A 24,411-nucleotide genomic window follows, 5' to 3' on the forward strand; every position below is an offset into this window, starting at 1 on the left:
AATACTGCATCCTAGAAACAATTATGGACGTAAGAAAATTAATATACTAAAGTATCTTCCTACATTCAAATGCGCCATTTCTTTCTACATTTTGCCATTTTCCAATTTGTTGCTTAATCCAATTTTTAGAAAGGCTTTTTAACATCCCTAGTTTTCAATTTAAGTCTCTACTCTGACTTACTCTTGACTTTGCAAGTACTGATGGTTTACTTTTTCACAGTTATAATTTTGTGTCTACTTAATAAGAGGCTCTTAGTAGAGAAATGAATCCCAAGATGGAAAAAGTATACAAAAATGAGCAGTATTAAAATGGCGTGGCTAAAAAAGTGGTGATGGTAGTAACAGTAATTGTTATAGTATTTTACTAGGTTTTAAATTTAGTCTAATAAATTATTAAACCTTAACTATATGCAAAATATTAAGATAAATGCATAGATGCCACAAAAATAATCAGCTAGTCTTTAAGAGCTCTACACTTTTAATATTAAGATAAAAAGCATGTACAAAAAAAAGCAAGATACAAAGAAGAATGTGATAAGGGACAAAATAGAGTGTCAAACAAACTGTTAATAAAAATTGAAAAGGTCCTTTTAATTGGAAAAATTAGAGGCTTCATGGAGGAGCTGAACCTTTAAGGAAAATAAATCAACAAATGAACATGTGAAGAAAGGGAATTCCAGGTCAGATTACATAACTACGCTAAGCATGAGATTAAAATATAGCTAATGGTATACTACTGGAACACAGATTTCATGAAAAGAAATTTATATGAGACAAAACTGACACTGGAGCCAAACTGTTTATTATTATGTGGAATTTGTATTTTATTTTATATTTTCAATCAATAAACATGTATTAAGTACTTACTATGTGCCAGGCACTGGAACAAGAGGAATACAAAGGAATACAAAATACAAAGACAGTCTCTGCTGTCAAGGAGCTGACAATCTAATGCATAAGAAGCAATTTACTATTTTTGAGAAATACATATGTGGTCAGGTGTCTTAAGAACTCGCTATTTGACAAAAACTGCTGGGAAAACTGGAAAGTGGTATGACAGAAACTAGGCACTTCTTAACACCCTTTATCAAGGTAAGATCGAAATAAAGAGTGATATTTTACATCCAAGAATTCTGATAATGGCCTCAGTTCTAAAATATATACAGAATTTTTTTATTGTATTATTTTTATTAAACATTATTTTTAATCAACATTGCTTAAAGAACCATATTGGGAGAGAAAAATCAGAGCAAAAGGGAAAACAATGGAAGAGTATTAAAAAAAAAAAAAGAAGTGAATATAATACATGTTGATTTACATTCAGTCTCCTTAAATCTTTTTCTGGAAGCAGATGACATTTTCTGTCATCTCTCTCTTAAAGGTCAAAGTTCTTCATTATGGCATTGTGGTCAAACTTGAAGCTCAAAAAAAGCTCTTGATGAAAACATGAACTTGCCGTGTCCATTACATGCTATAAAATGCTCCTCTATTGGTATTGTTTTGGATCATTGAACTGCTGAGAAGAACCAAGCCTTTCATTAGTTGATCATCATATATTCTTGCTGTTACTGTGGACAATGTATTCCTGGTTCTGCTTGTTTTGCTCAGCATCAGTTCATGTAAAACTTTCCAGGACTTTCTATAATCAGCTTGCTCATCATTTTTTATAGAACAATAATATTCCATTACCTTTATATGCTGCAGCTTGTTCAGCCATTGTCCAATTGATAGGCAGCTATTCCTTTTCCAATTCTTTGCTACCACAAAAGGAGCTGCTACATTTTTGCACATGGGGACTTTTCCCTTCTTTATGATTTCCTTTAGATACAGACCAAGTAATGGCAGTGCTAAGTCAAAGGTATGCACGGTTTTACAGTCCTTTGGACATAGTTTTAGATTGCTCTCCAGAATGGTTAGATCATTTCATAACTCTACCACAATGCATTAGTGTCCCACTTTTCCCACATCCCCTCCAGCATTTATCATTATCCTTTTCTGTCAGCTTAGTCAATCTGAGATCTATGGGGTGGTACCTCAGGATTTTTAATTTGCACTTCTCTAATCAATAGTGATTTAGATTTTTTTATATAGCTAAAAATGACTTTAATTTCATCACCTAAATATTGTCTCCTCATATCCTTTAGCTATTTATCAATTGGGGAATGATGTGTATTCTTATAAATTTGACATAATTCTTTATATATTTTAGAAATTAGACTTTATCAGAAGTACTGGCTGTAAAGATTTTTCCTGGCTTTGAACTTCCCTTTTGATGTTGTTTGTGCAAAAACTTTTTAACTTAATGTAAAGTTGTCCACTTTGCTTTCATAATGTTCTCAAATGATGATCTATGATCATAAATTCCTCCCTTCTCCAAAGATCTGATAGGTAAATTATCCTTTGTTCTCTTAATTTGTTTATGGTATCATCTTTTATGTAGCCATTTTGACCTTATTTTGGTATGAGATGTGAGATCTATGTGACTCTATGCTGAGTTTCTGACATATTTCCCAGTTTTCCCAGCAATTTTTGTCAAATAGTGAGTTCTTATTCCAGAAGTTGGAATCAAGTAGGCCTTGATTATTGTGTCATGTGTATCTAATCTGATTCTTAGCCAGTACCAAATGATTTTGATTACTGCTACTTTATTTATTTATTAAAGCTTTTCATTTACAGAGCATATGCATGGATAATTTTTTTAACATTGACCCTTACATAACCTTTTGTTGCAAATTTTCCCTTTCTTCCTCCCATCCCCTCCCCTATCTGGTGGTAGTCAAATACATGTTAAATATGTTGAAATACATGTTAGATCCAATATACGTATACATATTTATACAGTTATCTGGTTGCGCAAGAAAAATCAGATCAAGAAGAAAAAAAAAGAAAAAGAAAAAAAATGCAAGCAAATAACAGAGAGAGTGAGAATGCTATATTATGTTCCACCCTCTGTTCCCATGGTTCTCTCTCTGGATATAGATGGTTCTCTTCGTCACTACACAAGTGGAACTGGTTTGAATCATCTCAGTGTTGAAGAGAGCCACATCTGTCATCAGAATTGACCATCATATTGTCTTCTTGTTGCTGTATATAAAATGATCTCCTGGTTCTGCTCATTTCACTTAGCATCAGTTCATGTAGGTCTCGCCAAGGTTCTCTGAAATCAACCTGTTGATTATTTCTTAAAGATATTCCATATCATTCATATACCATAACTTTTTCAGCCATTCTCCAATTGATGGGCATCCACTCTATTTCCAGTTCCTTGCCATTCCAAAGAGGGCTGCCACAAATATTTTTGCACATGTTGGTCCCGATTACTGCTACTTTATAATATAGTTTTAGATTTGGTACTGCTAAGCCACCATCCTTTGTATTTTTTTTTTCCTTTAATTGCCTTCACATTCTTAACCTTTTGTTCTCCCAGGTGAATTGTTATTATTTTTTCCTAGTTCTATAAAATAATATTTTGGCAGCTTTACTGATATGGGCCTGAACAAGTAAGTAGACTAATTCAGGCAGAACTGTCATTTTTATTACATTAGCTCAGCCTAGCCATGAACAATTGACGTTTTTCCAATTGTTTACATCTGATTTTATTTGCATGAGAAACAGTTCACAAATGTTTTCATATAATTCTTAAGGTTGTCTTGGCAGGTAGAGCCTCAAGTATTAGGGGGTTAATTTGTTCTTTTTCTAGCTTTTCAGCTGCATGCCTAATTTTAAATGGAATTTTATCTCTTGCTGATGATTTGTGTAGCTTTATTTTATATCCTGCAACTTTACTAAAACTGTGAATTGTTTCCAGTAGGTTTTTGGATGATTTTCTAGAATCCTCTAATGTATATCATCTGCAAAGAGAATCCATTCACAACCACACTCATTGCCTATTCTAATCCATTTAATTTCTTTTTCTTTTCTTATTGCTAAAGCCAACTTTTCTCATACAATGTTGAATAAAAGGGGTGATAATGGGCATCCTTCTTTTACCTCTGATCTAATGTTTCCTATAGATTTTAGATATTGCTCATTATCTTAAGCAAAGTTCCCTTTATCCCTATGTTCTTCAGTGTATTTAATAAGAATGGCTGCTGTATTTTGTCAAAAGCTTTTTCTGCATCTATTATCATATGATTTCCATTGGCTTTGATATTGATATGGTCGATTATGGTAATAATTTTCCTGCTGATTATCCTGATGATAAATTGCTATAATTTCTTTGTCAATATTTTATTTAAAATTTTTGCATCGAGATTCATTACGGAGATTGGTGTGTAATTTTCTTTCTGTTTTGGCCCTTTCTAGCAGGGCCATATTTGTTTCATAAAAGGAAATTTGGCAGAACTCTTTCTTTACCTATTTTTTCCAAATAGTTTACATAGCATTGAATTGTTTTTTAAATGTTTGGTAGAATTCACTTGTGAATCCATCTGACCATGGAGATTTCTTCTTAGGGAACTCATTAATAACTTGTTCTATTTCTTTTTTTCTAAAATGGGATTATTTAAAGTATTTTATTTCCTCTCCTATTAACCTAGGCAATTTATGTTGTTGCAAATATTCTTCCATTTAGAGTAAATTGTCAGACTTGCTGCCACAGAGTTGGCAAAATATTTCCTAATTATTGCTTTAATTTCTTTTTCATTGGTGTTAAGTTCACCTCTTTCATTTTTTGATGCTGGTGATGTTTTCTTTCCTTTTTCTATTCGAATTAATGAAATCTTTATTTATTTTTTTCATAAAACCAAACATTAGTTTTGTTTATTAGCGCAATAGTTTTGAGTTTCTACTTTATTAATCTCTCCTTTGAGTTTTAAAATTTCTAATTTGGTATTTAATTGGGGCAGGGGGTTAATTTGTTCTTTTTCTAGCTTTTCAGCTGCATGCCTAATTCAATTTTCTCTATTTTATTCATACAGCTATTTAGAGATATAAAAATTCCCCTAAGAACTGCTTTGGCTGCATCCCATAGGTTTTGGTATGTTGTCTCATTATTGTCATTTTCTCAGATGAAATTAGGGATTGTTTTTGTGATTTGTTTGACCCATTCATTCTTTACAATTAGATTATTTAATTTCCAATTGGGTTTTAGTCTATCTTTCCCTGACCCTTTATTGAATCTAAATTTTATTGCATTGTCATCTAAAAAGGAAGCATCTACTATTTCTGCCTTTTTGCATTTGATTGTAAGGTTTTTGTGCTTTAATACATGATTGATTTTTGTTTAGGTGCCATCTACTGCCAAAAAAGAGTGTATTCCTTTCTGTCCCTATCCGGTTGGTATTCTAGGATCCTATTAACTTCCCTAGTTTTTTTCTTGTTTATTTTGTGGTTAGATTTGTCTAATTCGGAAAGGGGAAGGTCAAAGTTTCCCACTAGAATGATTCCTGCTGTCTATTTCTTCCTGTAATTGGCTTAAAATCTCTAAGAATCTCTCTGCTCTGCCATTTGGTATATACACAATTCAGTATTGTTACTTCTTTATTTACTGTACCCTTTATCAAGTTGTATCTTTCAATAAGATCCATTTTTACTTTTGCTTTATCCGAGATCAGAATCGCTATTTCTTCTTTTATTATGGCTCTCTGTGTCAGATGTGTTTCTTTTAAACAACATATTGTAGGATTCTGTTTTTAATCCACTCTGCTATTTGGTTCTGTTTTATGAGAGTTCATCCCAATCACATTCACAGTTAAGTTACAGGTCTGTATTTCCCTTCATCCTGTTTTCTCCCCTGAATATACTTTTGTTCTCTCTTTCCACCCTGTTCTTAGGATTGTTTTTTTTTTTTACCCACTCCACCTACTACCTTATCTTTTATCAACCCTTCCCCCCTTTTCTTACCTTTCTTACTGTTTCGCTCTCCCTTCTATCCTGTCCCTCCCTTTTCTTTTTCTCTTTCTTCTATTCCTTTATAGATTAGATGAATTTCTATACCCATTATGTTCATCCTTCTCCCTTTCCCCCCCTTGATTGTAATATATCTTTTGGTGTGAATTAATTGTCCCATTATACCTCCTCTTTCCTCCTTTTCCAGTACAGATCTTTCTCTACTTCTTTAAGTCTTTTTCTTTAATGTCAACACACAACAGAATCCATTCACAACCACACCTCAGGTCATATGATGACACCCTTTGTTTACTCCAGGGACACATTCAGTTGCAGATATTGTTTACCCATCTAGGGATGTAAACAGATTAACCTTTAAATATATCCCCCGCCACCCCTATCATTTACCTTTTCTTGAGTTCTGTGTTTGTAGATTAAATTTTCTGCTTAGTTCTGTTTTTTTCAATAGAAATGATTTAAAGTCTCCTACTTCATTGAAGCTCTATATCCTCCCCTGAAATAGAATGCTGAATCTCACTGGGTAGTTAATTCTTGGCTGTAACCCCAGGTCCTTTGCCTTACCAAATATGGTATTCCAAGTCCTTAATCCTTTATCATAGAAGTAAACCTGATTGTTGCTCCTTGATATCTGAATTGCTTTTGTCTAGCAGCTTGCAGTATTTTTTCCTTGAAATTATGGTTTTGCAAAAATGTTCCTTGAGGTTTTCCTTATGGCATCTCTTTCCAGAAGTGACCCATGGATTCTTTCAAATACTCTTTGGGGCAGTTTTCCTTAATAACATCTTGTAGAATGCTATCCAGGCTCTTTGGTAAGCCAATAATTTTAAAATTTTCTCTTCTGGATTACAGGTCTGTTTTGCCAATGAGGTATTTCACATTTTCTTCCGTTTTTTCATTTTTTTTTTTTTTTTAGTTTGTTTGACTGATTCTTGCTGTCTCATAAAGTCATTAGTTTTCATTTGCCCTTTTCTAGTTTTTAATGTATGATTTTCTTCAGTTATCTTTTATATCTTTTTCCATTTGGTTTATTCTACTGTTTAAACAGGTGTTTTCTTCAATTTTTTTCTTTCCTTTTCCAAACTGTTAATGTCTCATTTCTTTTCTCATTTTTTCTTTTCTCTCTAATTTGCCTTTTAAGTCTTTTATGAGCATTTCCAAGAAACCTCTTTGGGCTTGAGATCAATTTATCTCACCTGAGATTTCTTCTGAGGATATTCTGTCCTCATCTGAGTCTGCCCTGTCACCAAAGAAGCTTTCCATTGTCAAGGTTCTTTTGTTTCTTGCTCATTCTTTTTTCTTTTGGTATTTCCTCTTTTTTACTTTTAAGGTGGAATTCTGCTCCTGGGGTAAAGGTGGCACTGTCCCAAGCTTCCCATGCAGCTCTGAGCACAGGGGGCCCTTGTATTTATAAAGAGGTGGTTTTGTCCACTCTTTTCAGGAAACAGCCTGGTTTCCCAGAGTTTGCCTTCTGATCTGGGACTGGGGGCTGCCTCCGCCTCCTCCCTCCGATTTGTTCCTCTATTGAGCTAGGACTGAGAGTCTTAATTGATGATTTGCTATGATTAAAACCTTCTCACCTGCTTTCCCAGAGCCTATCTCACCTGAACTGAACATCCTTTTCATTCTAGTGAGACTGACCTTTCTTGAAGTTTTTTCAGTCTCTTTTGAGCTGGTTTCATTACATCAAGACTCAGAGGCTTGGTTTCATGTGTTTTTTGAGGGAAATTGAGATAGCTCGAGCAGCTTCCCGACTTTACTCTGCCATCTTGGCTCTACCCCCAGAACTCAATATATACAGAATTGACTGAAATTTCTAAAAATATAAGCCATTCTGCAATTGACAAATAATCAAAGGCCATAACAAGTCTATTTTCAAATGAAGAAATTAAAACCATTTCTAGTCATGTGAAAAATGCTATAAAAATCACTATTGATCAGAGAAAAATGCAAATTAAGACAACTATCTCAGAGGTATGTACTCTCAGATTGCCTAAAATGACAGGGACACATAATGATAAATGTTAGAGGGCATGTAGAAAGACTGGGACACTAATATGTTGCTGATGAAGTTGTGAATTAATCCAACCATTCTGGAGAACAATTTGGAATTATGCCCAGTGGGCTATCAAACTGCAAACCCTTTGATCTAGCAGTGTTTCTACTGGGTCTATATCCCAAAGAGATAAAAGAGGGAAAGGGACCCACACATGCAAAAATGTTTGTAGCAGCCTTTTTTGATAGTATAAAGGAACTGGAAACTGAGTGGATGCCCATTAGCTGGGGAATGGCTGAATTAAGTTATGATATATGAATGTTATGAAATATTATTGTTGTATAAGAAACAATTATGAGGATGATTTCAGAAAAGCTTGGAGAGATTTACATAAAATGATGCTAAATAAAGTGAGTAGAAGCAAGAGAACATTGTACATAGTGGCAACAATATAATGTAATGATCAACTTGGTTCTTTTCAACAAAGATGTGATTCAGGCCAATTCCAATAAATCTGTGATGGAAAGAGCCATCTCCATTCAGAAAGAAGATTGAGGATTGAATGTGGATCACAACATAGTATTTGCAGTTTCTGTTGTTGTTTGCTTGCCTATTTTTTCCCTTTTTGATCATTCGTGTGAAAGATAAATGCAGAAATGCATATAAAAGAATTGTACATGTTTAACATATATTGGATTAGATTGCTATCTAGGGGCAGGGGGTGTGGGAAAACAAGGGAGAAAATCTGGGAAGACAGGGTTTTGCGAGGGTGAATAGTGAAAATTATATTTGCATGTATTTTGAAAATCTCTTTACTTTGGCAACCTTCCCCCTCCCACCAAAAAAAAAAAAAAATTAGATGTGTAAGGTGCTTTAGATGTGAAATGCTGCAAATACTCTTAAATAAGGTCACTTATATAAAGAAGGGAAAAAGACACACATGTGCAAAAATGTTTGTAGCGGCTCATTTTGTGGTAGCAAAAAAATTGGAAAATGGGGAATAGCTGAACAAGCTGTCCTATATGAAGATTAAAAAAAAAAAAAAAGCAGATAAGTGTAATCTGACAGACTGGATTAGAGAAGAGAGACATATGGAAACAAGCAGACCAGTTTAGAGGATCTGAATGAAGCTAGTGAAACTCAGCAAACATGAAGAGGTAGATTTGAGAGATCTGGGGGAGATAGTAGTGCAATTATTTTGCAAATGACTGAACACAAAGTCAGAGAGAAAAGAAGAGTTAAAGATGATTCTTCTGTCTATATAACCTGACAGTGAATGATGGTGTCATGCTTTTGAAAAAGAAAAGGCTTTAGATCAGGGATGGGGAATATCCAGCCTGCATAAGTCCCATGAAATTGTTTGTTTTGGCTCTGCCAAAGTCCACAGGCAACAACAACTATCTACTGTTTGAGTTCTTTAAGCTGAGAATTCTGTATGGCCTAAGAATGTTATAAATATCCAAATATATCCAAATGACCTTTGGCAGACAAAAAAGGCTCCCCAACCCTGCCTTAAATGATGAAGCTTAGTTTTAAATATTTTAAGTGTGAAATGGCAAATTTCTAAATAGAGAGGTATAGGGCAACTGGAATGTGGGAGAAATTGGAACTAGATAGGTTTAGGAGTTAACAGCACAAAGATTGCAAATGAGAAGCCTTAAGTAAAAACTATATTAAAGAGTACTGAAGAAGATAAACCATCAAAGAAATATGCATATGGACAGGAGAAAAACAAAGAAATGAATGTCAAAGCAAGTTATATCATGTACAGTTCTTTCCCACCACAAATCAAGCTATTATAAACATTTTAGAAAATACAAGTTCTTTTCTTTTTCCCCTAATTATCTTTGGAAATAGACCTAATAGTGTTAATGCTGGATCAAAGAGAATAGGTAGTTTAATAATTTTTTGGCTTACTTCCAAAATAATAGTTTTAATGAAAGAAAAAGTAACCTGTCAAGTGTCAAATACTGCATTAAGATCAAGAGGTCAAAAAACATATAACTATAAAATAATAACACCAGAGAAAAGAACCCTGGGATTGATTTTTTTCTTGCCAAGTCTAACCTCAACAACTTATTCCAAAAGAATAAAAATATTACCAAAGGTACTGGGTTATCAAACAGAGCACACCCTTTAACTCCAGAATACCACTACTAGGTCTGTATACCAAAAAGATCAAAGAAAAAGAAGAGGATCTATATGTACAAAATTGTGTATAATATTATACAGTAGCACTTTTTGTGATAGCAAAAAATTGGAAGGTGAGGGAATGCCCATCAACTGGGGAATATTGAACAAGTTGTGGTCTATGATTGTCATGGAATACTATTCTGCTATTAAAAAAACCTGAGAAGATTTATATGAACTGATGCAAAGAAAAGTGATTTAAAACTAATTTATATACTTAATGCCATCCCAATTAAAACTACCAAAAATTATTTTATTAAATTGGAAAAACATCAAATTCATTTGGAAGAACAAAACAAATCAATATCAAAAGAGCTAATTTAAAAATGTAAAGAAAAGAGATTTAGCAATAAAAGATCTTAAACTATAAGATAGTAATTATTAAAACTATTATTTTGGAAGTAAGCCAAAAAATTATTAAACCACCTATTATAACATACTCTCCTAGCAGTTACTATTACCAGTCTGTCCTAGGCCCAACAGAGTACCTTTGACCACTGACCTTTGCAGTGTCAACTCTACCTGGCTCACCTCCTCTGAGGCCTTCAAAGGTCTCTGGCCACAATTTCTTAGTTTAATAACCGGTAGCACACTCAAGAATAGCCACGTGTAATCTTAAAAGCTTTTATTATACCATCTCACATAATGCCCTGACTTGTTAGCTCCCTAGTGAACAAACACCTGGTCTGAAGACCCATGTGTTCACTACCAAACTCCTTACGGCTATCCATCAGCTTGGCTTGGCTATCCCAGGCTAGGGAGCCAGGTTAAAGAGAGCGACTTGCTGTCTGCAGTGGGCTTATAAAGGACCTGTGAGGTCACACATATAGCCAACCAGCGAGAGAACCGTCACCCATTGCGAAGCTATCTCAATATGGCCAGGATCCCACCCACAGGGAAGTCTTATATCTGTTAGGTTCTTACTAAGTGCTAATGAGATAATGAGATATTAGGTTTTTACTAAGTGCTAAGTCGGTACTTAACAATTTTCTAGTTCCGGTCTTCCCCAGGAATTCACAAGTCAAACTCCCAGGAAAGGCCGGAACTAGAAAATTGTTAAGTACCAACTTAGCACTTAGCAAAAACCTAATATCTCATTATCTCATTAGCACTTAGTAAGAACCTAACATATATCCACAGAGATTACTTCTGGGCCACTCAATCTCCTGTTGCACTGTGGCGGCCCATTTAAAGGACCCTTACAATTCCCTTCTCTTGTTTTACGGGAACTACATCCTTACAACCTATTCTCTTTGATTCAGCATTAACACTATTAGATCTATTTCCAAAGATAATTAGGGGAAAAAGAAAAGAACTTGAATTTTCTAAAATGTTTATAACAGCTTGATTTGTGGTGGGAAAGAACTGGAAATTATAGGAATGCCCATCAATGGCTGAACTAGTTAAGGTATATGATTGTGATGGAATACTACTATAGTATAACAAGTGGTCAACTCAATGTTCTTAGAAAAACATGGAAAGACTTGCATGATATAATGAAGAGTGAAGTAAGCAGAACCAAGAAGATATATGGAATAAAATCAATATTGCCATAAGGACAACTTTGAGGGAATAGGTTGTCTATTATAAATACCCAAATTAAATATGAAAGGCATATGAAGAAAGATGATATGAAGAAAGAACTGATAAACAGATGTAGGCATAGAATGATTTTACATATTAAAAAACAATTAATGCCTTATGTTAGCCATCTCTAAGGTGGGGGAGGAGAGAAAGAAAAAAAAAAAAAGAAATTTACAAGGTAACTTTATTATACATTTGAAAATAACAGCGAGGTATACATAATAGATGTGTACTTTCATAAGCAATCATTTTTATTTAATGTTACAGAAATATTTGTTTTATTTCAGAAATTTAAAATATTGTAATGATGATCATGAATACTCTAATCAAGATGGTGACAAAAATAGCACCATAGAACTCAGGATGAAAAATGCTATACACCTTAAAAGAAAGAAGTGATGAATTCTGAGTGCAGACTGAAGCATACTTTTTTCACTTTATTTACTTTGCCTTTTTTTTTTTTTTGCAAGATGGCTAATATGGAAATATTTAATACTTCATATGTATAATTAATATAATATTATTTGCCTTCTCAATAGATGGGGAAGGGGCAGGAGGAAGAGAATTTGGAACTCAAAATTTTAAAAGTGAAAGGTAAAAATAAATGAGTAATAAGTAACAAATAATATATATATTTTAAAAAGTAGTACAATACAAATTCATTTATCCAGTGTTCTAATTTACCCAGACTCCCCAACACTCTTCTCTCTCCTCTCAATGGGAAGGGAAAAAAAGAACAGGGGCAGGGCAAGGCAAATCTAGAACATAGTGACAAAATATGGTAGAAATAGATTCGGAGAATAAAAGATCACATGACTAGAACCATTTAACATTCCAGATTTTAAGTTTTTGTAGCTCCAGATCATTATTAGATGATCTGAACGTACAAAGTCATACTATACTTTCATGTGTTTCTAATATCTTTGATTTTTGAAAAATGAATAAAAAACCTTTCATTCAATGTAACACTCTTCCCCAACTCAAATGAGTTACAAGAACTATTTTATAGAATGGAATTCTACAATAATAATTATATACTGAATTCAGGTACTTCCATTAATTATATTTAGGCACAGAATATTCAAACATGGTTAAAACATCCTGCTTCTATTCCAACAGCATACTTCACTCAAAATTGTAACAGAAGTTTGAGATCTATAAAGAAATACTGCTGACATGAAACACAATAATCACCTCATCTTCATTATTTATTATATTGCATATTACAGAATTAAATATTCTACTGAGAAAATGGAATATAATATTCATTTTTCTTATTTCTACCCATTTCAAAATTTAAAAAGCCATTATTACATATAGAAAATGTATACCTAATTTGGGCAATTGCTGTATATAATATATATAAAATATATAGTTCTCCCAATAATAAGAAGGCTCTTTTCTATAAAAACTAAGCCACAGTCAGAATAAGTCCTGAACAATGTCACATTAGAATGAGAATATCAAAAGATAGGAAAATACTTGCCTGTTTCAAAATTATCCTGAAGTTTCCTTATATGAAGTTTCTTTTCACATTTCTATTAAAAAACAAAAAAAACCCAACAGTTAAGGTCTTTATAATAACCCAGTAACACAATTCTAACATCACTAAATAGGAAGGATACATTACTAATGATAAAATTTTCAAATTAAATTCTCCATGACAATTATGTTCTCTTGAAACAACAAAACCCAGACCACTTCTTATTAATAGTGTCATATATTATTTATCCTTGAATAGTATTAACTATATAAATAGATCTAGTTAATATTATTCAAGGATAAATAATATATGGCATTTAAGCTGGGTTTTCCTTGATGTCAGTAGTAGGAGAATCAAAACATCATCTATGATATCCACTTTAAGAAAATCTAATACACAAAAAGATGAAATTTAAAAATCAATGATTATCCAAAAGAATTACTTAATTTACCACAAGAATCAAAAGATTTTCCTAGTGAATTTTAAAGTAAGCATTTTAAAAATGTATTTACATGAAATATCTCAAGAATATTGTCATCTGAGAAGCAGCACAAAAAACCTGTCAACTTCAGAGTCCAAAAGTTTTGGGTTCAAATCCCACTATGACCCTGGGAAAGCCAATAAACCTTGAAGTGCTCCAGGCAATTCTCTAAGACCAGAAATTATATTAGCAGTAGTTTCCTTATCTAATAGTTTCCTCTACTAACAAATTCATTGATAGATCGATAACACACAAACATGTATAATCTCAGCAAATCAATTACATTTTGTAACATACACACTCTCCCAAAATTCTTAGTGCAAACCATTATAAGCCTTTATAAAAATCAAAACAAAAGGGAAAAACCACAAAGAAAAAATAGCAAATAAACAAAAAAAGTGAAAATTATATGCTTCAATCCATAGTCAACCTCCACAGTTCTCTCTCTGAATGAGAATAGCATTTTCTACTCCAAGTCTATCAGATTGTAGATCACAATATTGCTGAGAAAAGCTAAGATCACAGTTAATCATCATATAATCTTGTTATATGGTGCACAATGATGCTCTAGTTCTGTTCATTTCACTCAGCATCAGTTCATATTAAGTCTTTCTAATCTTTTCTGAAATCATCCACCTTATCATTTTTTTATAGAACAATAATATTCTACTACATTCAAAGACCTTAACTTATTTGGTCATTTCCCCACTGATAGGCACAGTGGGACCTTCTTAATGATGCTCACTGTTACAAGCCAGGTCTAAAACCCATTTAATGGCTAGCTAACTCTATCAATTTTGGGGAGGATTTTTAATTTTTTTAACCAATATGATAATTAAATGTCATAGCTTTATATGATAAGCAATGTTTCTAAATTCATGTAAAAGAGCTATTATAACTTTCAGTCTTAAAAACAGATAATCACCAAAATTTGGCCAATTTGTCAAGTTAAATTTCTAAGTAAAATATTTTCTACCCTCATATTTGCAAAGAAAATACTTTAGACAAAATAGTTGAAATAACCTTGTGAATAGAACATTGAAAATTTTATTCTTAGGTTAAGCATTGTAGTTTAAACCAGATAGTATCATCATCTCTTACCAATGTGTGGTTCTGCTGTTTAGGCTGTTGACTGTGAACTACATTTGTTCTTTTCTTTTGGTTAGGGGAGTCTTGATACTGTCTTCTGCCATTTCCTCTCATATTCTGATTCTGCTATTCCAAAAATAGAAATTAAATTGAAGCATGAATCATTGAGTAATAAGGGAAATATCAAATTAACATTCCTATAAATCATGAATGTCTGATGGTATGAGAATTTAACAAATCCCAAAAGAATTTCATACTATACTACACATTATATGATAAAGATATATATTTTTGTATAGGCCAATAATTTCCAAAGAAAGTTTAAAGATTTCCAAAGATCTAATAGAATATTTACAACTTTTATCAATCTTCTAGAATCTTGACTTTCCTTCATCTTGGCACCAGATTCTAGTTATTAGATATAAATGAAAGAAAAGACTCTGTAAAAGAAACAGGAAAGAAATTTAGAAATTTTAAACTACTTGCCAAAGAGGCTCATTGGAAGAAAGAAATAAAATAATATTGCTATGATCTCATAAAAATCTAAGAATACAAAATGTGAAATTTATTAGAACTAGAATGACCTTGTTGTACCTCCTTATTTTACAACTGAAGACAATAAATGGAATAGAGAGTAAGATAAAAATATTCTGGAAAAATGACTAATGTCAATACCCACAAATGAGATGAATTGTTTAACAATGCTCAAGACCTTCAAATATAGAATAGACAGCATTATCAATAAAATCAACATGACATAAATTTTGCTCTAAATGAATTGTTCTAAAACTTGACACATTAAAATATTTTTTAAAAATCAGAGCAAACATTTTAGAATTAAAAATTTTAAAGTTAAATTAAATGTCTATAGAAATTTTGTTCATTTAAAATTGGAGATGTTGAAATAGTAATTAAAAAAACTAAAATATCCTGTGAATGTTTAGTGACTACATTGACATTTTAAAATAAAGGTAGTTTGCTGATGGTGGTTTTAACAGATTTAGATTTAAAAATTCTTTTTTTAATTTTTATTCTTTAATTTTTGGATTGATTCTAAACTGACTGTGACAAACAAAGTTTGTCATTTTCTAGGTTTTTACAATAGTACCATTTGTTCTAAGTTTTTAAATTTGGCTCCAGCAAGGCCATTTTATTTGCAAGGAAAATCATATAACCAGTCAAGCCTACAGAATTTAGCTGACATTTCCAATAATTAACTCAAGATAAGTAACTGGTTAGTAGTAAAAGAGCTTTGGCACCATTTAAAAATAATCATTCACTCAACTAACTCTTGTCTATATTTGGGGATCAATTTACAATTATATCTGATATAATTCTCCTGTTATTTTCTGACATGTAAATTTCTATCTCCATTTGTCTGCCATTAATTTCACAACTTGTCTTTGAAATATAACTTTTTACCTCTTACTTTTGGCATCTGTACCTTTTCTTCTCTAATGTAACTAGTAACTACTAGTAACTACTTATAGGTCTTATAGTTCCTTTGTCTACTGACCAGAAACTTAGAACCCCCTGAGCAGGGCTCAATAATAAAACCTAATTTGAAAATGTTTCTGCATGTTGACAAATATGATTGATAGCAATACCTACCCACATAATCACTAGACATTTCTACAAAACATCCTTTATTTCCCATAAAAAGAAGATATATGTGAAAGATACCACCCTTCTGGCACATATATATATGACATATGCATATATACATACACACACACACACATATATATATATATATATATATATATATATATATATATATATATATATATATATATATATATATATACACACACACACACACACATACATATATATAATCTTACCCTGCAACCTAGCTCTCTCTTTTTTATTGAGCTAAAATCATAAGCAGCAAATTCAACTAGCTGTTTAGACAAATGGCAACAATCAGTAACCACATCCAAATGTACATTCAAATTGTCTTGCTTATCACTTGTCTATCCTGTTTTCTCCAGTCTACAGCCAATAAGTTCAGATCCTCATTATGCTTGCTAATATAACCAGAAACTTTGCCCCAATTCCCTCCCCACTACTCCATTCAAATTCATGCAAAGTTATCTTCCAGTATAATATTTATCCTATCTGTTAATGGCTTTTTATTACCTCCTGAATGAAATGCAATTCCCCGGGTGGGAATCCAAATCCTTCCACTATTAGGCCCTAATCTCTCTTTCTTTACAAGCTTTAAATAAGGCTTAATGGTTTATTTAAAAACTTAATAGTTTCTAATCAAGAACAATTCATTTCTCAAATATATCCTAAGCTTTCCTATCAGTTTTTTCCTCTTTTTATTTTCTCTGTTGGTAATGAACTTCCACTGTCTCTGAAAATCCTATCCATCTTCACCAAGGCCCAGTACAAATGCCACCTACATTACCTTCCTTAAAGCTCCAGAATTCAGAAATAATTTTTCCCTGTCTTGATAGCACTTTATAGGTACTTTTTGGAAACACTTGCTACATTATGACTTAAATTAATGTTTATATGTCTTATTTCCCCCAATAAATTGCAAGCACCTTGAGGATAGGGGATGGTACATTACTCAACTTGAAATCTAGATCATCTGCAGAGTTCTGTACAGTAGGGATTAAGTGAATATTTCTTGAAATGAATTCTAGTCCACTTTATAAACTCCCTTATTTCTGATTTTTATTCTTCTTGCAAAAACATGCAATGGAAATATCACTATACAGGCCAATGAATCCTTATTGCCCTTTTTATTTGTAAAAAGCCCCATCTGACTCCTTTTCTGAACAAAACTTTCTTTAGATAGTTAGATGTACCAAAATTAAACATGTTAATCACCATTAATTACCTGTATTGAATTTATATCAATGATGAAAAAATTATTAGGTATCTCCCCTATGAAGACCATTAATGTATTTGTAATTTTTTTTTTAAAGTTCTTTATTTCAGAGAGAAGTAGGTTCTGAAGGTCAAAATTTCAAAGGTCTGCAAACTTTTAAATGCAGCCCACTTACCTTTGTTTTTAAAAGATCAGATATGTCAGAATGATTACTAAATGGCTTCTGTTGCTGTGATTGCCTGTGTTTCACCCACTGTTCACCTGGAGAATTATCTGGAAACAACTGCTGGTTGTAGCGAAATTTAGTTCTACTATAGTACCAAACCAAAAAAAAGAAAAAAAAAAATGTAGGTTATAGAAGCCTGTTTTTAAGATTATAATTATAAATCTATCATGCATAACAAATCAGAGGAAAAAAAACAAGTCAGAGAATTTTTTAAATTATCTAATAAAATTAATTTTTCAATAAAATACTTACGATTAAAAGTTTTGAAATTTTTTTTGAATTAAATTAAACCATGATCCCACTTTAATCCCCCCTCCCCCCAAAGCACAAAAGAACCTAATTTCTCTTTTTGGTCCAGTACCTTGACTTTATCAATTTAAGTTAACTCCTAGTAAGTAAACTCCTTTTATAAGTATAAATCTTCCAATTGCTTTGTAACTTATAATCTTATAGACTTTCCTGGAATGTTAAATGTCTTGTCCAGGATCACAAAGTCAGTCAGATCAAGGTGAGCCAACAGTCTATCTTCCTATTAAATAAAATTACTAATAAATATGAAGTCCCTCTTTGTGTTTCTAGAAAGAGGGAGAGAGAGATTTAATATAGGCTCATAGTTAAACCTTGGTGCCTGGGTTCATTTTTGCCCTTCATTTCTTGGTTGACTCCTTAACAGCAAAAATTTAGAACACAATCTGGAGACAAAATATATTATAAAAGTACATATAAGCAAGTAATCAAACTTTAAGGACATAACATAACAGGAAAATTCCTGAGTTATTAAACCCATAAGGTAGGAGACAGAAATAAAAAGGGGATCAATTTACCAGCTTCCAGTTGCAAAAATCATTAAGGAAACCCACAAAATTATATCCAGATATATTTTCCTCAAATGAGTCAGTGAGCCAGACACAATTCTAATTGATCATGATTATGCTCAGTTCAGGGGTAGGGAGGTGGTATAGTGGACAGACCATGGTTTAGATCGGGCCTCTGACATTCGCTAGCTATATATCTCTGGGCAAGTCACTTAACTCCTTTTCCTTTTCTATTCATCTTAAAGGCATTTATCTTCTTACATTTGCCAACTCAAAATGCCTAAAATTTTATCAAAGACTTTGAAACAATTTTTGATAATGTAAAAAAAAAATTCAAAGAATATTTTCTAATTATAAAAGGACAATTAATAAATACAGTGCTAGGCCTGAGGAAGACTCATCATCCTGAATTCAAATCTAGTCTCATACACTTAGCTCTGTATCCTGGTCAAGTTACTGAATCCTGTTTGCCTCAGTTCCTCATTTGTAAAAAGGGCTGAAAAATGAAATGACAAACCACTCTAATACCTGTGTCAAATAAATCCCAAATGGGGTGAGAAAGAGCTGAACATGCCTAAATCAACCAAACAACAACAACAAAAAATTTTAAATTGTCAGAAAGCAAGAGTCATATAAATATGCTTCCTTACCTCATTTTCTCCACACTAGATTTAGCTGATGTCCCACTAGCTAAGGAAAATCCATTATCACTGTCTGAGGAATCCCCAAACCTCCGAGAAATCCAGTCTCTTAGTGGTCTGTAAAAATAATCACAGCTTTTATCTTTCAATTATTAAAATTATAGCATGGAAAGCTTGTATTTCAAGTACCAAAAACATACCTGATAAATGGAATGGCCATGAAGAACTTATTTGGTGCCAAACCAAGTTTTGACTTTGGGGTCATGTCATTTCTATGGCAGGGCAATTTTTCAATTGAGAACCAATCAATATTCTGAAAGAGTAAAAAAATCCCTTCTGTTAATAAATTAAGAGTTGAGACTGAAGAAATATCACTGCCAAAGATAAGAGTATGCATGGCTAGAGTTTGCTAAATTTTATGTACAAGTAATCCAGCACCCTTTGTACTTTTAAAAAATTACTCTGTATGAACAAAATTGACTCTAGTACAGTGTAAAATCCATATACATGTTTTCACTGTTATGTACCCGAATCTCTCTTCTGGTTTTTGGGTTGAATTTTGTATCCTTTGGAATTCCTGGGATGATGTACAAACGAGCTAGTTGGTCATTGATTCTCAGTTCAATATAATCATCTTTACAAATGTAATCTTTGATATCAAAACCAGTTTCTTCAAAGACCTAAAAATTAAAACATTTAGAAATATTTAAATTCAATTGTAAAACAGTTTATAAATTCATTGGTTCATTAGTGTAAATTAATTAATTCATTTTGTAAACATAATATTATGAAATATGCAGATGTTTTTAATAAAATCATTTTCACTTTATTCTCCAATTTATACTTGGAACTGTGGATTTTTTGGTGATTGGATCACAATAATACTTTCTAGCATTATCCAACCAATGTGAAAACATACTCTAAAGACACATTATGAATTCACTAAGAGCTGATTATAAAATATCCAGATAATGCTTTTATAAAAAGTTTTTACTTCATCCTCAAATATATACAGAATGGAGGGATGGAGGGGACAACTAGGAAGGGGCTCAGAGCACACCAGCCCTGAAGTCAGGAATACGTGAGCTGAATTCAGGAGTATCTGAGTTCAAATCTAGGCTTAGACACCTAACATTTCCTAGCTGTGTGACCCTGGGCAAGTCACTTAACATTAACTGCCTCACCCTTAAAAAAAAAAATTAGTAAAAAACGAATTATATTTGGAACTGTGGATTTATGGTCTTGAGGCAGGATATATTTAAATAATACTTTCTAATACTGTCCACCCAGTGTGCAAACATATTTTAAAGACACATTATGAATTCACTAGGAGCTGGAACTTTCCTCAAAATTTGAGTTATCACTTTCTCTTTACATGGACTGCAGCAGAAGCCACTATTTATGGTTATCTATTCACTCTGGGGCAGGTAGGTAGTACAAGGGTCAGAGTGCTAGGCCTAGAGTCAAGAAGACCTGAGTTCAAATAAGATCTCTGATACTTATTACCTGTGTGACCTTGGGCAAGTCATTTAATCCTATTTGCCTCAATTTCCTCATACATTATACATTTTCGTTCTTTTGACTTGTTTGATTGATTCTTGAGGTCTTATAGTTACTGGCTTTCACTTGACTTATTCTAATTTTTAAGGAATTATCTTCTTCATTGAGCTTTTGTACCTCTTTTCAAGTCCTTTTAAGCTCTTCCATAGAGACTTTTTGGACTTGAGACCAATTCATATTTCTAGATGTTTTGACACTGTTGTCTTCTTTAGAGTTTTTGTTTTGATCTTCCCTGTCACCATAGTAGCTTTCCTTGGTCAAGGTTCTTTTTTTTTTTATACATTTTCCTATTTCATGACTTTTAAAGTTGAGCCCTCCTCCTTGGGTACAGGGGGCAATATCCCAAGATTCTTGCTCCAAGAGCCAGGGGGCCTGTTCATTGACTTGATGAGCCAGGAGCCTTCAGGTCTGATAGCTCACCTGTTGTGCTGGGATCACCTAGCCTAGTTGCTCCTGCTCTACACCAGGATCTTTGGGATTGCCAGCTCACCTTCTGCACTAGCCCAGAGGTCTGCCCAGCTTGCCCACTAAATTGCTATGCCAAATCTAGAGGCTTCACTGTGCTACTACGGGTCTATTGAGGCAGAAGCATAAGGCCTTGATTTGTGATGGGGCTATCTGACTCCACTGACTTTCCCTGATACCACCAATACTATTACTGTACACTCCCCTTTTTACCCAAGTAAACTACAGTCCTTTCCTGAAGTCCTTCTAAGTTAACTGGAAAATCATTTCACCTAGTTCTCTTTTGTGTTTTATTGTTCCAGGCTTAATTTTAAGGATTGATTTAAAATTGTTTTGAGAGAACTGGAAAAAGATCAAACAACTTCCTGCCTTTTCTCTGCCATTTTGGATTCATCTCCCTTTCTTAGTGTTCCAGGATAACATTTCATCTTTCAATTCTAGTCATTTTCTTTGGGTATCGCCTATGAATGAAAGAACTTTCCCATTTTATCTCTGCCTAATAGATTTCTTGAAGTTGCAACTAAAATCCCATCTTCTACAGGGAACCTTTCCCAACGATTCTTAATACTAATGCCTCCCTCTCTTTATTTCCTATTTGCCCCACATATAATTTATTTGTGTGTGTGTGTGTGTGTGTGTGTGTGTGTGTTTTATGTGGGTGCCTGGTAGATAAAAAGCACTTAATAAATGCTTACTAACTGATAATAAAAGAAGGATTTAAAAAATGTAAAAACGTAAAAAAAGCAGAAATGAAAAACTATCAACCAGACTACAACAAACACGGAAATTAATACTGGAACTTTGCACAAGACATATCACAAAACCGAAACAAAGTAATGATATTTTAAATAATGAATGAGTCAAAAACAACTCATAGAAATAACAGGATAAGTTTCATATACAAACATATATGTGTATATAATAAAAAGGTTATTGAGGAAATAATTAAAAACCAACTGAAAAATAATTTAATCCTCAGGAATTTATTCATCAAAGAGCTAATCAGAGCAATAATAAAAAATGTCATTAAAGATACTAATAACAATAACAATGACGTGCTCTATCAAAATCTGAAGTAAATAAAGCAGGCCTTAGGGGAAAATTTATGTCTCTAAACAGTTTCATTAACAAAAGAAGGGGAAAAAAAACAAGTAGACATGCAAGTAAAAAACCAGAAACACATTAAAAAAAAAAAAGTCCAAATACCAAAATGGAAATTCTGAAAAATCAAAAAAATAAATAGATTTATCTGTTAAATAAAGTCAAAAAAAAAAAAAACCTAATAAGTACAAGTAGGAACTATTTTTAAAAGACGAATTTTTAAAAAAAGATAATTTACTAATTAATTTCTTAAAAATAAGAAATCAAATTACCACTACTGAAAATTGAAATGGACAATTCTCAACAAATTATGAAGAAATAAAAAATATCATTAGAATTTATTTTAGAACCTACAAGGTGATATCCTATATAAAAAAACAAAAACATGAAATACTCAAATTAACTGAAAAAGACAAAGATAATTTAAATGATCCAATCTCAGAAAAAGAATTTGAATAAGCTATGAATGAACTCCCCCAAAAAAATAAACTCACGGACTAGATAATTTACAAGGAAATGCTTCGAACAACTGCAATATTAATAAAATGGGGGAAAATTTTTGAAAAGAAAGTTTCCTACAAAATTCCTTTTCTGACACAATATGGTCCTGATAGCCAAAACCAGGAGAGAAAAAGCAAAGCAAAGAATAGCCCAATATCCCTGATGAATATCAAAGAAATAAGTAACAACTAATATTTCTAACAAACATCACAAAAATATTAAATAAAATACTGGCAAAGAGACTATAGTAATGTACCAAAAAAGACAATAACACCTGATTAGATATATATTCAATTTGAAAAAAATTATCAATAAAACATTGCTGTGCAGTCATTTGAGTCATGTCTGATTCTTTATTACATCTTTTGAGGCTTTTTTTGTTTTTGTTTTTTTGCAGAGATGGTGAAATGATTTACCATTTCTTTTTCCAGATCATTTAACAAATAGGATTAAGTGACTTGCCCATGATCATAACAGAAGTAGTAAGTGTCTGAGTCCAGATTTGAACTCACAAAGATGGAACTAATTTCAGGCTCATTACTCTATCCACTGTGCCACCTAACTGTCCCACAGACCACATTAATAGTTAGAAAAATAAAAATCCCTTGACGTTGTCAACAGAAAACATCTTCAATAAAATATAAGTTTTTCTTTTTAAAAAGCCTAAGGGATAAATGGACATTTCTTTAATATGGTAAATAATATCTATTCAAAACCAAGTGTCAGAATTATATGAAATGAGATCAAGTTTTTCCAATAATACCATGGTTAAGACAAGATATCCATTATCATAGCAAGAAGAAAAAAAATTAAAGGAACATAGGCAAACTGGGAAAAAAATAACCTTTTGCAAATAAAGTGTTGAAGAAACTAATAATTTTAACTAAAAAAATAATTTCACAAAAAATAGCTGAATATAAAACAGGCTCAAATAATTCATCAGCATTTTTGTACATTACTACCAAAACTCAGCAAAAAGAAACAGAAAAGTTCATGCAAAACAAATAACTGAACAAAAACTATAGAAAATTATATCTTCCAAAACACACACTTTATGAAAATAAGTATAAAATATTCTTTACAGATATTAAAATGGACCTAAAATTTTTGAAAAATAATTTTTGTTCATGGGTAAATCAAGTAATAAAAACTACTGTACTACAATGTCAAGTTATTCAATGCCACAACAACAAAGTTACCAAAAATTAAAGAGCTAAGGAAAAAAAATCAAAATTTATCTAGAGGAGCAAAAGATAAAGTAAAAAAAAATAGTACAAAGGAAAAATACATGATATTCATCTGGAGAAGCAAAAATCTCAAAGGAAATAGTAAAATAACAAGAAAGAAGGGGAAGGTGAAAGTACTAGAAGATCAGATCTCAAACTGCACCACATAAAACAGTTATCACAAAACTATTCAGTAATAGATAAAAATCAGTGGAACAGATTAGGTATATAACAAAGCAAATGAACCTATTAGTCTAGTGATAATAGACTAGACTATTCTATTCTAGAATAAATTCAATTGTCTCTTGCCCTTACACTATGGTAAGGACTTACCACTTGAAAAAATTTTCTGGAAAAACTA

General features: G+C 32.3%; 1 protein-coding gene across 3 annotated transcripts in view; it reads right to left on the reverse strand.

The window, feature by feature from the left end:
• The window catches only part of DCP2 (decapping mRNA 2), a 63,565-nt gene that overhangs the window by 6,954 nt on the left and 32,200 nt on the right, over positions 1–24,411 (reverse strand). The window contains exons 5-10 of one of the 3 annotated variants that reach the window (XM_074280687.1): positions 19,725–19,877; positions 19,398–19,510; positions 19,207–19,314; positions 17,691–17,826; positions 14,683–14,793; positions 13,104–13,155 (exon numbers count right to left, since the gene is read on the reverse strand). In XM_074280687.1, the coding sequence (XP_074136788.1) occupies positions 13,104–13,155; positions 14,683–14,793; positions 17,691–17,826; positions 19,207–19,314; positions 19,398–19,510; positions 19,725–19,877 (673 nt within the window). Of the gene's footprint in view, positions 1–13,103; positions 13,156–14,682; positions 14,797–17,690; positions 17,827–19,206; positions 19,315–19,397; positions 19,511–19,724; positions 19,878–24,411 lie in introns of all 3 variants that reach the window. The other 2 variants (XM_074280686.1, XM_074280689.1) reach the window with 2 other exon arrangements.

This window comes from Sminthopsis crassicaudata, chromosome 1, assembly GCF_048593235.1.
Source record: "Sminthopsis crassicaudata isolate SCR6 chromosome 1, ASM4859323v1, whole genome shotgun sequence".
Classification (NCBI taxonomy): Eukaryota; Metazoa; Chordata; class Mammalia; order Dasyuromorphia; family Dasyuridae; genus Sminthopsis; species Sminthopsis crassicaudata.